General features: G+C 32.3%; 4 protein-coding genes across 5 annotated transcripts; 1 reads left to right on the forward strand and 3 right to left on the reverse strand.

Annotated features, from left to right (window-relative positions):
• Positions 1 to 512: 512 nt before the first annotated feature.
• LOC145007230 (uncharacterized) lies at positions 513 to 1964 on the reverse strand. Its single transcript, XM_078966202.1, has one exon. It carries the CDS (start codon positions 1962 to 1964, stop codon positions 513 to 515), a length of 1452 nt encoding a protein of 483 aa, XP_078822328.1.
• A 110-nt stretch (positions 1965 to 2074) lies between these two features.
• On the reverse strand, positions 2075 to 3850 carry LOC145007231 (uncharacterized). The gene is made up of 3 exons (XM_078966203.1): positions 3698 to 3850; positions 3065 to 3132; positions 2075 to 3008 (listed from the first exon to the last, which is right to left on the reverse strand). Exons 1-3 carry the CDS (start codon positions 3848 to 3850, stop codon positions 2075 to 2077), a joined length of 1155 nt encoding a protein of 384 aa, XP_078822329.1.
• A 1529-nt stretch (positions 3851 to 5379) lies between these two features.
• On the forward strand, positions 5380 to 11467 carry LOC145006393 (phosphatidylserine decarboxylase proenzyme 3-like). 2 transcript variants are annotated; one of them, XM_078965478.1, is made up of 21 exons: positions 5380 to 5743; positions 5826 to 5905; positions 6313 to 6337; positions 6720 to 6779; positions 6859 to 6927; positions 7012 to 7104; positions 7190 to 7240; positions 7330 to 7413; positions 8385 to 8476; positions 8586 to 8741; positions 8838 to 8922; positions 9040 to 9151; positions 9234 to 9334; positions 9955 to 10002; positions 10139 to 10285; positions 10370 to 10465; positions 10586 to 10660; positions 10766 to 10858; positions 10935 to 11021; positions 11119 to 11169; positions 11247 to 11467. In XM_078965478.1, the coding sequence occupies exons 1-21, from the start codon at positions 5537 to 5539 to the stop codon at positions 11394 to 11396; spliced, it is 1962 nt and encodes a 653-aa protein (XP_078821604.1). In that variant the 5' UTR covers positions 5380 to 5536; the 3' UTR covers positions 11397 to 11467. The 2 variants fall into 2 exon arrangements, with proteins under 2 accessions (XP_078821604.1, XP_078821605.1); XM_078965479.1 differs by lacking the exons at positions 5380 to 5743; positions 6313 to 6337 and having other exon boundaries at positions 5828 to 5905.
• On the reverse strand, positions 11272 to 13228 carry LOC145006395 (putative clathrin assembly protein At1g03050). Its single transcript, XM_078965480.1, has 2 exons — positions 12303 to 13228; positions 11272 to 12223 (listed from the first exon to the last, which is right to left on the reverse strand). The coding sequence occupies exons 1-2, from the start codon at positions 12925 to 12927 to the stop codon at positions 11610 to 11612; spliced, it is 1239 nt and encodes a 412-aa protein (XP_078821606.1). The 5' UTR covers positions 12928 to 13228; the 3' UTR covers positions 11272 to 11609.
• Between the last annotated feature and the right edge of the window lie 4446 nt (positions 13229 to 17674).

Here is a 17674-nt window from a genome sequence, read left to right on the forward strand (position 1 = left end):
GTGCATGCATGGCTACAAAGGCTCTAAATGTCAAATCCAAGCTTACATGGGGTTTTATACTTAAGGAAGGTTTCATACATGACCAAGTTCATAACTTTCTGACTCTAGAACCCAAGAAGGGTCCAGATCTGAAGTTACAACTTCAGATCTAGCTCATATCCCATATTATTATCTCAAACATGCCATAACTGTTGAGTTTTGAGCATTCTAACACTCCTAAGTGTACATGCAATCATAAATACCTTGGATCTATGTTTTCTCTATTATACATGAAAATAAGATCTTTCCAAGGCTTTAATCCTAACTAGCATATTATGAAGTTCTTATGCTACAAAGTACTAGTTAGATAACATATTATGGTTAGATTTATTGTCAGGGCCGGTCCATTGATTTTTAATGCCCGGGGCGAGATTCTAAACTAATGCCTTTATTTATTTAAAAAATAGTAAAAATGAAATAAATTTTACAATCAAACCAAAACAAGGTTATACAAATAAAAGTATACATAAAATTCATCTAAAACGATGCCTCCTTGCATTTTTTGAAGCAAAAACATCTATTATTTTATCATAATCAACACTTCGTAGGAATTGACTTTCAATACTCAAAATTGCTAATCCATTTAATCTTTCTTGAGTCATGGTACTTCGAAGATATGACTTCAATAACTTCAATTTCGAAAAACTTCTTTCCGCGGAAGCAACTGTGACCGGTACCGTCAACAAAATTTTATATGCCACCAACACATTGGGAAACATGTCCATCTCCTTTGCAAACTCCATAATTTGAATAGCTGTCCAAGGAAGTTCACCTTTATATGCTTCATCCGACAACATTTCCTGCAAAACTTGTAACTCAATAAATAAATCTTTTCCATCAATATCAAGTTCCTCACCATTTGTCAAACTAGTTTCAAGTTTCTTACAACATTTTTTTAATTCATCATCAAGTAAAGATTTTAACTTTGAACCATCAAACAAAAATCCAAAAATAGATTCAAAATGTTGCATTTGCTCAAATCTACTTCTCAATTGAGTTAGAGCCATATCTACTATAACAATAAAATAATCAGTTCTAAATTTTTCTTGAGATGATTGTTGTTCTCTTTCGGTATTTGGAACTTCATCAAATTGTTTTTTTCTACTATAAACACGTTTGATAGGAAATTTTGGTTCAACTCCAATATTTTCTGCTATGTTTTTAGCCTCATTAATAGCAGTGTCAAACCCATTTTCCCTATATTTTTCAAAATAATTAACTAATCCTTCTAAATTTTTTATTGCAACATCAAGAATCATATCTTTGGATTGTAATTTTTTACTTACCAAATTAATTCTAAATAAAATTTCATGCCATATCACTAAACTTAAAATAAATTCAAAATTAGAAAATTCACCATCTACTAATGATTCCGCATCTCTACAAACCTTACCATCATCACTCACTTGAGCTAATTTTGTTAATGCTTCTTTTATTTGAAAAAGTTGAGTTTTTATTGCTTTAACACTTTCAATGTGACTTTCCCAACGAGTAGTAGACAATGATTTTAGGGTTAACTCATCTACATGGTCAAGTAAAACACTCCATCTATGTGTGGAGCTAGAAAAAACATTATATATTGTTTGACAAGTACCAAAAAATGTTTTAGCTTTATGACAAGAGTTTGCCATATCACACAAAACTAAATTTAAACTATGACATCCACAAGGTATATAAAAAGCTCTTGAGTTTATATCAAGCAATCTTTTTTGTACACCTTGATGTTTGCCTTTCATATTTGCTCCATTATCATATCCTTGTCCTCGAATACAATTAATATCCAAGTCAAGAGATTTTAAAGCATTTTGTAAAACATTAAAAAGTCCTAAACCGGATGTATCTTCTACCATTAAAAACCCAAAAAAAAACTCTTCTACTTTTGTTGGAACATTTGCAACATCAACACATCTAATAATCAAAGTCATTTGCTCTTTACGACTTGCATCCGGAGTGCAATCAAGAATTACCGAAAAATATTTTTCTTTTTTTATTTTTCTAATAATTACACTTTTAACTTCGGATGCCAACAATTCAATTAATTCATTTTGAATTTTATGACTAAGGTAATGAAAGTGACTTTTTTTTTATCTTGAATAAGTTGAAAATGGTGTTTCATTATTGGATCAAACTCAGCAATCATTTGAAGTACACCTAAAAAGTTACCATTAGATTTCTCATATATTTTTTCATTAGTTCCACGAAAAGCCAAATTATATTCAGCTAAACATTTTACAACAGCAATAATTCTTACCAAAACTTCTTTCCAATGTTGAGTATCTTTTTTTATTCTTTCTTGTAACTCTTTATCAATTGTTTCATTTTTCCTTAACCTAAGTCGTGTTTGTGTCCAAGTTTTTAAATTAATCATGTGTTCAGAACTATGTTCATGTTCATTTAATTTTTCACTAAGATGTTTCCAATCATTAATTCCTTCGGTTGCCAAATTACTTCTAGATCTAGCTGTTTTAAATAACTTACAACAAAAACAAAACACTTTATCAAGTTCTTTTGAATACACCAACCACTTTCTATCATAAGAATCACCATTCTTTAATTTACGAATATAAAATTCACAAGAAAAATATCTACCTAGTGCATCTTTTGGAAAAATTATGTTATTTTCAATTTCCCTAATTGGCCATTTTTCAACAAGCAAATCTTTCATTTTAAAATCTAACTTATCCCATACCCTTGGATCAAAAATATTAATCTCACTAGATTTATCAACAAAATCATTATTTTCATGATCATTAGAATTTTCAATAGGTTCATTAGAAGTTTCAATTGGACCTTTAGAATTATCAACAAAATCATTAGTTTCAACATCATTAGTATTTTCATCATTATTTTCATTTCTAACAAAATACTTATTTAAAGATCCTTGTAATTTATTAGTAAGATCCTGTTCTTTTCGTTTTCGTTTCCTATTTTGAGCACCAGATGGTTGTTTTCTAGGAAACATATTTAAACTTCACAACAGAAATTGTAATAAAAAAGATGTATTAATAACAAAGAAGGATACAACCTGAGATTAGTAATCCGTGAGATTAGCAATCCGTATCCACAACCTGAAGTTAACAATGTATCCACAACCTAAACAAAAAAATAGTATCTTTTAGATTTTCAGAAATTAAATTAACATACTATTCATAAATCAAAAACACAATCAGATTATTCAAAAATCAGAATTTAAAAAAATCAATAGATTATATTCATCCAATTATTAAGAATTCTTAATTAACATCTCAGCAAAATCAAAATCAGAATTCATATGGCATCTCATAAAAATCAAAAACAGAATTCATATACAGATAACAGATTCAACAATAGACATACTATATCAGATTCAATAATAGACATATACATAACTTATTAGCTTTACAGATTATATAAAAACAATCAAAATCAAAAACATAACTTGATCATAATTTCATAAAGCAAGAGCAGTAGAAGAAAAAGAAAGAAAAAAATTACCTGTAGAGCTTATGAGGACGAATTCATCAATCATCACAGTGTCGGTTCATCAATAGCTTGTAATCTGTATACACCTTTGAATTAAATAGAGGACGATTCAGGAAATTAGAAAGAAAGAATCAAAGAAAGAACTCAAAGAAGTAGACGATCGTCGCCCGGATTGCGATTGGCGAGAGAGAGAGACAGCCAGACAGGGCAGCGAAGGGCGAAGGCAATGGCCGTGTTCTTCATCTTCATTCTCAAGAAAAGACGCCTCGTGTTCTTCATCTTCAATTACTGGAGGTTTAGATCGAAGAGTCGGATGTACGCTCCAAGAATCCGCTGCCCTCTTTACCATTGAAAAGACGCCTTGTGTCCGCTCTTCGATCTGTCGGATGTACGCTCCAAGAATCCGCTGCCCTCCTTACCCTTGAACTGGTTGATTTTGCTGGACTTGGCCCAAATATACCTATAAACACTTTGAAAAATTGCTACCCCATAATAATTTGATGCCCTGGGCCATTGCCCAGCTCGCCCTGGGCTTGGGCCGGCTCTGTTTATTGTAAACCTGAAAATATACTGGGATGTAAGGTGTTTTTGAAAGTATATAATTTCACATTTTCAGTAGAAATCTCTGATAATTCCCATGTCTTTAGATGTGAAAAATTTGGGTCATTACAAAATATCTTTTTGGTGAATCTCAAATTTGTCTAATATGTTATTATTTGTAATCGTATATAATACCTAAATATGTATTGCGATTTCATTATGCTTAATAATGTGATATAATATACGATATAAATCTCTATTTTTTGTGCAATATATATAAGTCTGGAAGTAGAACACCCAACAGTCGTAATGTGCCATGCGAAATGGATTTACGAAACAAATTGCACATACCATGTAAGGTATAAATCACATGTATGTCACATTAATTACATATTATGAGTAAGTAATAAGAGCGAGTGGCTTGGGCTCCAAACATCATTAGATTGAGCATAATTGAGAATTTATGTGCGATAACGCTCATGGCAAAAATGGCCGATGACATATGGTAATTAATGTGCTTTTAGTGTTGGACTAGCATTAATGTGAGCTTTCATGAAGTTGGTTATATGGTCCCTTTCTAAATGGATTCTAACCGCCCATTCTTTAGGTCTAAATAAAAACTCCACTAGAACAATATGTTTTGTCACACATAAAAGGATAAGGAAACGAAGTGGGTAGCGGTGGGTCAATGTATATGTTTATATAATAATAATATAGATACTAAATAGATAAATAAATTAAGTTAGTAAAATATCATATAAAATATTGAAAGACAATTTTACGCCCCACTCCGAGTTCAACTTAAGGAGAGAAAAGAAAGGAAATGAGTGGAAGTGAGAGGAAAGTAAGAGAAATTGTGATCCCGAGTTTCATTAAAGGAAATAAGTAGATGAAATTTGAATGAGAAACGAAAGGAAATTGAGTGGAAGTGAGAGGAAAGTAAGAGAAATTGTGCTCGTGAGTTTCATTAAAGGAAAGAAGTAGATGAAAATTGAATGATCACTTTTTCCTCCTAACTTTTATTCCGATTTGGAAAGAAAGGAACAAAATGTTTAACCTTCATTCTGTTTCTCTCAAACTCGGAAGCACAAAAGACAAATTTATTTTCCTTTCTTCTCTCTTCTTTTTTCTTCTTACTTTCTTTTCTTTGCCACAACTCGGAAGCAGGGTGTGAGGTTGGCTGGGACCAAATCAGCAACAAAGTGTCATCATACCGACAAATTAACAACAATAAAACTTTCCAAACAAACATGCACAAAATGTTATAACAAAGGGACCAAACTTGTAATTCACTATTTTATTTATACTAAACAAAAGCCTTTCGTACTAACCAGTAACCAAGCGCCTATCATCGAGTCAACGTAATCTCTCCTTTGGCATTTTCTGACATTTTCTAAGCACATTCTTTCAACCACTTTTACGAATCTGAAAACCGAACAAATTTTCTTTACGATCTTCACGCCATAAAGTCGTACATCCAAAGAGAAAGCAGAAAATGGGCCATGGAAGTTCGAAATCAAGTTCAGTGGAAGAGTCTGCAGACTCATACTCATCCGGTGGCACAAATTCAAAACAACCACCGTCGTTTCGCGGAAGAATCAAGCAGAAATTACACCTCCACCGTCGTCCGGCCGCTTCACAGCATGCTAAACTCAACAGTCACGAGAATTTCGTTGGCATCGCTTTGGTTACTCTTATAAATGTAAGGTTTTGAGTTTTGATTCTCTACACAGTGTAACTGGTGTGAAGGAGAATTTTAATCACACTTCGTTATCATAATTTAGGCGGAAATGGAATTCAAGGACAAGTGGCTTGCTTGTATATCAATTGGAGAACAGACGTTTCGCACTGATGTTTCTGACCAGTTAAGTATAACCATAGTCTATATAAATTGTTGTCATGCTCACAGAAATTTCCCAAACTGAATACGCTGTGTAATTATTTGAAGCCAATTTCATGTTTTGGGGGTTTATTTATGAAGAGCTGTTGTAGAAATTTAACCTAAAAATGAATTACAAGATCTAATCGAGAAAGTTTTACACCATGAGGCTTCAGTATGAAGGATGCTAAACACTATTTCTAATCTGTGTCGTTGTCCTATCATCATGAAGCAATCAAAGACCTTGACCTGCTACAGAACATCCATGGATGAAGATTATTTTATTGATTTTTCAGTGGGATAATGTTTTTCTAAAAGTCAAAAGTAGTTATATCACAATTCATACCAATATATCTTATTATCTTTTAATTCTACTTTTGATTAACATGCAGGACCAACATGCCTACATGGAATTCAGTGAGTGAATCTCTTTAGTCTGTTCATCAATATCCAAAGTTTCTTTATGCGTCATTTGTACATAAGAAACAACCATCTAGGAATATCTATAGGGTAAAATGTAAATAGTCTGATGTTTTCAACCCTAGGCATCTTCACCAGAGATCTAATTTCTAAATTCTTTTCCTTATCTTTAGAGTTGTTATTTCTTTATGCATAGCAAAGAATGGTTGAGTGATTTAGTGTTTATTTCTCCATATTAGATCTTCTCTACCCTTGATGAGAATCTAAGAATCTTAGTATCACTCAAAAAAAAAAAAAAAGAAGATAACTTAAGCTATGGATACACTAAAAAATTAGTCTTGATATGGGAAATGGCATCATGTTTATTGTTTTTCTGCAGGAGAAAAAGTTTGTTTTGGAATTAAATGGCCCACACATGGCAAAAATATCAGTTTTTGAGGTTTGTGTTAAGATTAAACTTTATTTATGTTAATAATCTTTTTGGAATTCATTATTAATCACCTTTTGTTATGATTTAGACCAATAGACTCTCAAAGAACAACCTGGTTGGGTATTGTGAGATTGATCTTTTTGAATTTCTCAGTCAAGTAAGTTTCTTTAAAAAACAATATTTTATTTTTCATATGAAACATTATAATAATTATTGGTGTTGATTTAATCATTTAATGTAGGTATCAGATAGTGACACTGAAGTGTTTGATTTATTTGATCCATCATCATCAAATGTAGTAGTTGGAAAAATATCTATTTCATGTTCTATCGAGGTGAGCTGTAAATATTAAATATAATATAACACATTTTCAATTTTATTAATGGTTTTTATGTAACATATAACTTTTTAATTTACAGGATCCAATTGAAACAGAGAAAAGTTTTGCAAGGAGGATTTTGTCTATTGTTGTATGTATGCTTTGCTAATTTCTCTTATGTCAATTTTGTTCACATCAATTTTTTAATACTTTACTACTTTGAAATTAATAATTGTGCAGGATTACAATGGTGATGGAAAATTGTCATTTTCTGAGTTTTCAGAATTAATAAATGCATTTGGTAATCAACTTGCAGCAAAAAAGGTTTCAACTTATGATCTTTCTCTTTCATATTATTGACTTAGTGACCATTTCTCTTTGACTTAATGAGCCTAAAGGATATTGTATTAAACACTTAATCTATTTGTCCTTTTTTCCTCCAACTTTTGATAAATATTGTCAAGATTGATAAAGATTGTGAAATTTGTTTTTTGAAATGTAAGGGTAAAATGGTAAATTTAATCTTATTCAAATGATTTATTCACACTAACCCTTTGCCTATTTGTCCTTTTTTCCTTCAACTTTTGATAAATACTGTTGAGATTGATAAAGATTGTGAAATTTGTTTTTTGAAATGTAAGGGTAAAATGGTAATTTAATCTTATTCAAATGATTTATTCACACTAACCCTTTGCCTATTTGTCCTTATTTTTTCTTCCAACTTTTGATAAATAATGTTGAGATTGATAAAGATTGTGAAATTTGTTTTTTGAAATGTAAGGGTAAAATGGTCATTTAATCTTATTCAAATGATTTATTCACACTAACCCTTTGCCTATTTGTCCTTCTATTTTCCTTCAACTTTTGATAAATACTGTTAAGATTGATAAAGATTGTGAAATTTATTTTTTGAAATATAAGGGTAAAATGGTCATTTAATCTTATTCAAACAGTTTATTCACACCAACCCTTTGCCTATTTGTCCTTCTTTTTTCCTCCAACTTTTGATAATACTGTTAAGATTGATAAAGATTGTGAAATTTGTTTTTAGAAATGTAAGGGTAAAATGGTCATTTAATCATATTCAAACGATTCATTCAGTCTAGAAAACAACAAAAGAAACAGACTTCATATGTACAACTGCACATCACTTTATCCATTCAAGAAACATTCCATTAATCCCAAAATTATGTTAATAAAGTGCTTGATATCGATTTTTCAGTTGATTTTAATACTTTTCAATTAATAATTGGTTTTTACTTTTTTGTAAATACTTTATGTTTTTTTTTTACTAGAAAGAGGAGCTGTTTAAGGCAGCTGATGTAAATGGAGATGGGGTTGTTGACATGGATGAATTGGCTACACTTCTTGCTATGCAACAAGAAAAGTATGTTGTTATTATATTTTTATTACACATTTCACTTTTGAATAAATTGATTTTAGAACATATGAAAAATTGAATATGATGTATGTATTAAATTGTTTGTTTATTGTAGGGAGCCACTTATGAATTGTTGCCCTGTTTGTGGGGAGATTCTTGAAATCTCTGATAAATTGAATTCAATGATTCATATGTCACTCTGTTTTGATGAAGGCACTGGAAACCAAGTTATGACTGGAGGATTCTTGACTGATAAACAGGCTTCCTATGGGTGACATTTTTTTTTCTTTATTATAAAAATATAAAAACTTGTTTTATTATTATAATAATAATAATTACTTTCAACATGTTACAATTTTTTTTAAAGGTGGATGTTCAAACTATCTGAATGGGCCCACGTGTCATCCTATGATGTAGGCTTGAACTCTGGTTCAAGTGCTTCACATATTGTGGTATGCTTTCTTTCTCTCTCATTTTATTTATTTCAAAATCAAACCTTTTAACCTTAAAAAAAACAGCATTATGTTATTGTACATATTCACACTTAAAATATTCATTTTGGCATTTAGGTTTATGATCGTAAAAAAAAGAGGCTTGTGGAAGAAATAATAGATGGAAAAATTGTTTTATCAATGAGAGCTATTTATCAATCTAAAATAGGCCTTGGAATTTTGGACAAAGGTATTTTTTTTTCTTTATATAATATTATATATTTTATTGTATTTTACTATTTTATATATTGACACTCTCAGTAAGGATGCAGGTGCAAAAGAAATATTGCAGAGTTTATCAGAAAAGCAAGGAAAGAAAATGAATTTAATTGAATCTGCTAAAGACATACCAACATTTCTTGAATTCTTTAAGGCAAGATGATTTTTACTTTTTATTGTAAAACTCCATAAAAGTCCTTATATTTTGACCTCATAATTGATTAAGTCCTATATATATATATATATATATATATATATATATATATATATATATAATTCACTTAGATCCCCAAAACCAGCAATTGTAATCATTTTGACCCTTTTACCTTTCATCCCACTTTCAAAATTTACACTTTTGGTCCAGATTTTAAATTTTATTCCAAATTTAGTCCAAGATTTACACTTCTGACCTAGATTTCAAAATTTTGTTACAAATTCATCATAAATTTGTTTTGTTTTGTTTTGTTTTTTTTTTTTTAAAAATTTAAATTTAAGATGAATTTTTAACAAAATTTTAAAATTTGGACCAAATTTGGAATAAAACTTAAAATCTGGGCCAAAAGTGAAAATTTTGAAAGTGCGATGACGAATGACCTATTGACTAGGTAAAAGGCTTAAAATGATTACGATTGTCGGTTTTTGGTAATTGAATAAAAAAAAATATAAGGACTAAATTGATTATAAGACCAAAATACAAGGACTTTTATTGAGATTTCCCTTATAAAAATGATAATTTTTTTAACTAATTTCTCAACTGACTTGTTTGTACTTTAGGATCAAATCAATTTGGCTGAAGTCAAGTACCCAATAGATCATTTTAAGGTAAGCCACCTGATAAATATGTTATAAATATATAATCTCTCTCTCTCTCTCTCTCTCTCTCTCTCTCTCTCTCTCTCTCTCTCTTTTGTTATTTTCTACTATCAGTTTTATAAGTTTCAGGAGTTTTTATATGCAGACATTTAATGAATTTTTCATAAGAGAACTGAAAATTGGGGCACGACCAATTGCTTGTGTGGAACATGATGACGTGGCTGTCTGTGCTGCTGATTCTCGTTTAATGGCATTTACAACAGCTGAAGACAGTCTTAGATTCTGGATCAAGGTATTTTTACTTCATTTTTAATTCACAGTATGATATCAAAAAACTTGGACATTACATGACTTTAGTTAACATTTGTTCTTAAAGGGTAAAAAGTTTTCTCTCCAAGGGCTTCTTGGTAATTTACCATGCTCCAATGATTTCATTGATGGCACCCTTGTGATATTTCGCTTGGCACCACAGGTGATTCTTCCTTTGTATTCTATTTTTATAAAACATTTGAAAAATTTACCCCATTAAAACTTTTGCATTTAACCCTAATAAGAAAATAGAAAGCTAAATATGTTGTACAAAATTTGGCAGGATTACCATCGTTTCCACTTTCCAGTTTCTGGAACTATTGAGCAGATTGTTGATATACCTGGATGCTTATACACAGTATGTACAAAAGATTTTATTTATTTAATTTTTGTAAATGTAAATGTTTTACAAATTTACATTTTCTATATATTACTGAAACTTGACGTGTTGATTAATCTGTAGGTTAATCCCATTGCTGTGAATAGCAAATATTGCAATGTTTTCACAGAGAACAAACGGGCTGTATCTATTATATCAACTTCAGATTTTGGCAAAGTAAACCAATAATTATACATAGAGTTCAATTAAAAAAAAAAAAACAGTTTTCATCATTCTTGAAACTTGATTTCAGGTAGCATTTGTGGCAATTGGAGCAACAATGGTGGGAAGCATCTCTTTCACTAAAAAGAAAGGAGATTATGTGCAAAAAGGAGATGAGGTTAAAAAAAATATATCACTAATCACTAATCACTACTCACTTCCTTCTTATTTTCATTTACTTACTCTTACTTTTCTTCCATTTATATTTATTACAGTTTGGTTATTTCTCTTTTGGTGGAAGCACTGTCATCTGTGTCTTCCAAAAGGTTAGCATAAATGAACATTTTACCCTTACATTCTAAAAACTAATATATCTAATTTTAAGATTGAAATGAATTTTCAGGATTCAATAGCACTAGATGAGGACCTTTTGGGTAATAGTGCAAGATCTCTGGAAACCCTAGTTACAGTTGGAATGCAATTAGGGGTTTCCATAAAGAAACACACCGAGCTTCCATTGCCAGATATCAACAACTGTGTTTTAGGCGCTTAAAAATGTATAACCTTTTTCACTACACTGTGTATCAAACCTACTTCACTTAAAGGTGTGTTTGTGTTTGTGTGTGTGTTTGTGTTACCTACGTTCTTGCAATCCATCTTTTTGATATTGCTGCCACATCATCTGCTTCTTCTCCATCTCCGCCATCTACAGTGGTGCCGCCACCGGAATCGAGGCTGAGAACGGGTCATCTCCGCCAATCAATGGCTATCCGGCGACACTACTGGCATTTCCGGCAGCTATGTTCCCGGACTTTTGCCTTGCTTGTTGATACATATCATCGATAACCTCTGGACTGAAACCGCCAGGTTGAGATGGCTGGTGGTTCGCCGGACCACCGTCATAGAAAGCTAATCCAACTTTATCAGCGTACTCTTCCACCGTCTGACCACCGTCTCCCAAGTTCAACACATCGTCCTGACTCAGTTTCCCTTCTTTCTTGTCCGGCTCCGGCGACCTAGCTTCTTCTTCCTCAGATTCTGATTCTTCTTCCGTCTGGTACTGACTCGTTCCGGATTTTTCTCTGATGAACTTATCCATGATATCTAATCGCTTTTGTGAAATTTTAGCGACTTCTGGATACTCCGACGTCCTTGCAAGGCCGATAGATTTGCAATAATCGTAAAAGTTGTCAAGCTCGTCGAACTGCTTTCTTACTCGTCTCAAAAACTCGTAAACCTTGACGGAATCTGAAATCTCAAGCTCTCTAAACTGACTTATCAGAATACTCAGGGCATCGGTCATGTCGTAATACATATAAATGCTCTGTTTCACAATCGGGTACAAAGCCACCATCACAATCCTGTGATTCCTCGCGGGACCTGAATGATTCAAAGTTTTCTGTCATGGTGAATGGTGATTCATATGGAGGAGAAGAAATAATATTAATTATTCCGCAACCTGTAGGGCGACAAGCGAGAAATCGCTCAAGGAGTTGCATCAGATGTTGTAGTCGAGAAAATAGGTTATCCTTCATCTTTCCATGTACCGGAGATTTTAGAGTCACCGGCTCCGGCTCCGGCTCATCGTCATGCTTTTCTCGGCCCCCTTGCATCCGATACTCGAGATATTCATCGAGATACAACGAGTAGGTCCGAATAAACGCTGAGAAATCCCAAGAATTGGTTCTCGACATGTCTCGGAAATCCGACATGTTTAACAACCGCGTGCCGCGTCTCGTGGCGTAGAAAATCTCTCGTTCGTACGCCCGATCTCCATCTTGAAGAAGGCGTTGAATGAGGATGAGTACTTTTAGGGCTACGATCCAGTTTCGGGTCTTTTCGAGTCGACCTGAGATCAAGCTGACACATAAGGCGACGTGGATTTGTGAGTCGTTTGTTAGGGTTATGATTTCTCGTATGTGGCGGTCTTCCGCCGGATACTCCGCGTGACGGGTCGCTTTCACGATTGCGACCTCGAGTTCCGGTAAGTCGGTGCTGCTGCTAACTCTGGCGAGGCTAATCCTAGTGTGATCCTTTACTTTTCCGATTGCTTTTCTAAACCTATCTGACCCCATCGAGTTCATTTTTTAGAATTTGTTAATAGGAAAAAGCACACCCAATTTTTTTTTTTCTTTATTTTTTTTTTTTTGGTGAAGAAAAAAAAGGAGAAATGAAGATAGGAAAATTGGGTGGTTTGAAAGAAGCTTTCTCCTTTCTCCTTGATCGTTTCGTTTGTCTTTGTGTTTGATGAGGTTTCATTTTTTCTGTTTAGCTATGTGTAATTGGAAACCATATATCTCCCTTATTTATAGCATGAAAATGTGGAGGACTTGATGCTCTCCATATTGTTTCGTTGCTCTGTCATTGTTGATGGATTCATTTCCAATCAATTTGATCACCATTTTTTTTGATTTTTTCTTTCTGTCATGGAAGGATATATAAACTGACCCATAAGTCATCAATTACACATGGATTTCATGTGTAATGTTTGTTTTGTATTTCATATGCTATATAATTTATAAACTTTTTGAATGGTTGAATTAAATTAAATTAATTTATTACTACTGTTTTATTATATATTCTAAAATATATACTATATTTAAATTACAGATAATTTACTTATGTTAAATTATTATTAATTTTAATAGTTGCGTTATGTTTGATAGAAAAAATATAAATTAGGTGTTGACAATGAATGTAAATCGGTCCGGACCAGAACCAAAAACCAAAAACCGAATTTTAACAAACATAGGAATTAAAAACTGAACTGATTAAATCGATTATGGGCCATGGGAGACCATGATCCCCTCTTTTTTAACCTTCTAATGTCACGTGACATTCTAAGTTAAAAAAAAATACACATTAACCATTGTTAGAAATAATATATCTCATTTATTGTGATTTGTGAATGCCAATCAGGTGATTAGTGATTTTTTTTTAACATATAACATTATAATTATATTAAATGTAATTAAATCCATTCTTTTTAATTGCTCCAAGTCATTAGGATTTAGGACGATCTTTTTTTGGGCAATCGCTGAACCTTCTTATATTATGTATTATCATTATCATTATTTTGGAAAATACCAAGTTATTGATTTTTAATTTCGGTTTCGGTTTTTCGTTTATTATTATTATTATTATTATTATTATTATTATTATTATTATTTATTTCATAGATTTCTTCATCGACAAATGTTGTTACAATTTAACAAAAATAAATAATTTGCTAAAACATAATATAAGAGGAAGTTTGTTCACATTTAGTCATTGAACTTTTTTAAAGGGAAACAAACTTTCGATTTCGTTTACATTTAGTCACTAAACTTTTTTTCGTTAGCTATTTGCCACTGAACTATTGAAATTGTTCACATTTTACCCTTATGACCGGTTGTTACCGGTCATAAGGGTAAAATGTGAACAGTTTCAATAGTTCAATGACAAATAGATAACGAAAAAAAGTTTAGTGACTAAATGTAAACAAAATCAAAAGTTCGTTACCCTTTCAAGTCATTATCCCATTAGACGTTGACAATGGGTGTAAATTGGTCCGGACCAGAACCAAAAACCGAATTTTAACGAACATAGGAATTGAAAGCCAGAGTGATTATACACCATGGGAGGCCATGATCCCCTCTTTTTTAACCTTCTAATGTTCCGTGATATTCTAAATTAAAAAAAGAATATACATTAACCATTGTTAAAAATAATATATATCTCATTTATTGTGAATGCCAATGAGGTGATTAGTGAGTTTTTTAACTTAGAAAATCATGTAACATTATAATTATATTAAATGTAATTAAATCCATTCTTTTTTAATTGCTCCAAATCATTAGGATTTAGGACGAGTTTTTTTTGGCAATCGTTGAACCTTTTTATATTATCATTATTATAGTATGACTGTGTTTATGAAATATAATCTTGAACTTGTCCATTAATTTTGTGGTCAATCGTTGTGTACATCACCAACGTGATTATGCAATAATGCAAACAGGTTTAGAAAAAGTACCAAAAAGACTCCGATTTTACATAGAGTACCAAACAGCCCCTAAATTCATTTTTTTTTAATCAAAACAACCTGATTTTTTTTTTTTTTGGTACTAAACCGGTTCTTTTTGGTCCCAAAGTAAATTGTACATGCTGTTCGGTCCTTCCGGTTAATACCCGAACCGGAACCGGTCCTGGTATTACCTATCCCGTTTTCTGTTCCTATATTTGTTCAAATTTGGTTTTCAGTTCTGGTACGGTTCAGACGGATCAGTGTACATCCTACCTCACGTGTGGAATTTCGCACCTCAATCACTAGACTCTCATCATGGGAGATCGTTGTACCATACATTTACAAATAAAATAATTTTGGTATATTCTCGGACCATTTCCAGGTTATTAGTGCATTTTATGTTGCTATTTCTAAAGAGACACATCCATCACATATTTACAAACCTAATGATTAAAAGTGTTGGTGATTTAGTACTCCACCTCATTTGAATGTAAACAATCTAACAACTAATTTTCTGAAATATAGTATTCCTTAAATATTTGAACTTATTTTATTATGCCTTTTTTAAAACATAAAAATGAATGTAATTATGTACCAATATTTTTTCAAAAGGAAATTGAGTAATCTAGCCCTTATAAACAAACATTTTAATAAAAATAACCAACAATTTTTTTTGGAAAACGACCAATTGATTCAGAATACCATATTCTGAACGATGTTTTGTTTCGGAGGTGTGCTATGGAATACGATATTCCGGAGTATTTATGATCTTGTTCCAAAGTAGATATCGATTGGTGGGGATGAGGTCCAGAATCTCACTCTCCGTACCTTCCAGACTGGAAAAGTGTATTCCGGAATGACGTCTGGAACGACCGTACATTCCGGAGTGGTGATCCGGAGAGATAGAATTAAGGGTTCTCTATGTTTTTCTTCCAAATATGCAATACATTTGTGTTTTTAATATATTTGTGTGTTCAATACTTTCCATAAATGTTCCGAAATGAGTACGTATACGTTTTTTTTTTTTTTTTTTTTTTTTTTTTTTTTTTTCCCGAGTTCCAGTTTCTAGTGGAGAGCGTATCGATGGATGTATGCAGTATCTTGCTCCAGATTACACATGCTTTGGTGTAGATATAAGCAATGATATCAACTTCGTTGGGTTAGTTGCACTGGTTGCTTCCAAGTCCAGCTCACACACTAATCAAATTTGTCTATCTTTTAAATGTTCTGGATCAAATATAGTTATGCAGATTCTTGACGATAGTGATGTTAGATATTTTCTTAGTTTACTACTATGCCTCCCAACACAGTACAATTGTTTGTTGTTAATAATGTAATAGAAAGTGGTACCAATCGATTTCCCGGGGAAAATCATTCTAGAAATAGTTCTTCCGGTGTTGGAAGTAACCAAAATTATAATTTATTACCTATGACAACCAACCATGTTCCTTTTTACAATGACGTTATACATGGGGGTGATTATAGGTCTAAAGGTAAGGTTGTTGTTCACACTGACCTTAGTGTTGATGTTGATGAATCTACAAATGATGAGGCAAAACTAATGATGTTGGTTGATTATGGTAATATAATTCCAGATGGAGAACTAGTTGAACATTTTCAGAGTTACACTGAATTTAATAGGGATGATCATAACGATGGAGAGGATGAAATCGATCCATTACAACCCCGGAAATCATAACAGGAAAAGTTTCCTTTTTATTTTTCTGATTTTGAAGAAACACAACCCACCCATTGGGGTATGCCTGAACCTTTACCACTGCCCGAATTTGTTAAACAAAATCGGAAAGGGGCCGCAATGCACAACTGTAATTCCCATATGAAGTTATTCCAACTCTTTAAAAACAAAGAAACACTTAAGCTTAAATTAAGAATGAAAAGTGTTAGTGAAGGTTTACAATATAAAGTGGAAAAGTCTACAAAAGGCAGGTTTGAAGTTGTTTGCTATATGGATAATTGTGACTGGCGGATTAGGACAACAAAACATAGTACTACTGATACATTTCAAGTGATTAAACTGTCGGAGAAACACACTTGCTCAAATAAACAGTTACGTTCCCATCACCAATAAGCCAATAAAAACGTATTGGGTTACTTCTTGAAGGACATATTAGTTGATACTATCGATAATATTGTTGGATTAGTGTCTAAGTCCATAGCTATTTTGGTATGTACTTGACCCGATTATAAGCATGATCCTTTTGGGTTGCCTTCACCATAGCAATCTGTAGGATGAATTAAGAAGAGAAAGGTTTGATTATGATTTATTAATATATTATGAGAATAATATATTAAAGGAGAAATCATATTGTTTAATTAATATTAGTCAAGAATTAATTAAGAATTAATTTAGTGACTAAAAGAGATTGATTAAACTTAGGGGACTGGAGTTGTACTTATAAGATAATTGCAATTGGGCTATGGATCACCTAAGAATAATAGGTTGGACGAATCCTATGGGGAGCCCATTAGGAATTCGTCCAAGGGATATTCTAAAGGGGTCCATGGGCTGCTTAGGGCCTAAGTAGTCAGATTAGGGTTTCCTAAGTTCAAAACCCTAATAGCCTAAGTATATAAAGAACCCTTAAGCCCCCAAAACGTGGCTATCCTTTAGAGAGGGTTTCTGGACGTCTTTTGGGTGCTTTTCTTCTTCTCTTCTTCATCCAGTTGCTTAGTGGTGTTTGTGACTCCATTAGAGGTGTAACACTTGAGGCATTAAGCTTTCTGAAGCCAATTACAAGAAGGAATAGATTGTAATTTTTACATAACAATCAAAGGTAATATCTAAACCCTAATTCCGTTCATAGTAT

Source organism: Lactuca saligna, chromosome 7 (assembly GCF_052625555.1).
Source record: "Lactuca saligna cultivar CGN05327 chromosome 7, ASM5262555v1, whole genome shotgun sequence".
In the NCBI taxonomy this organism is placed as follows: Eukaryota; Viridiplantae; Streptophyta; class Magnoliopsida; order Asterales; family Asteraceae; genus Lactuca; species Lactuca saligna.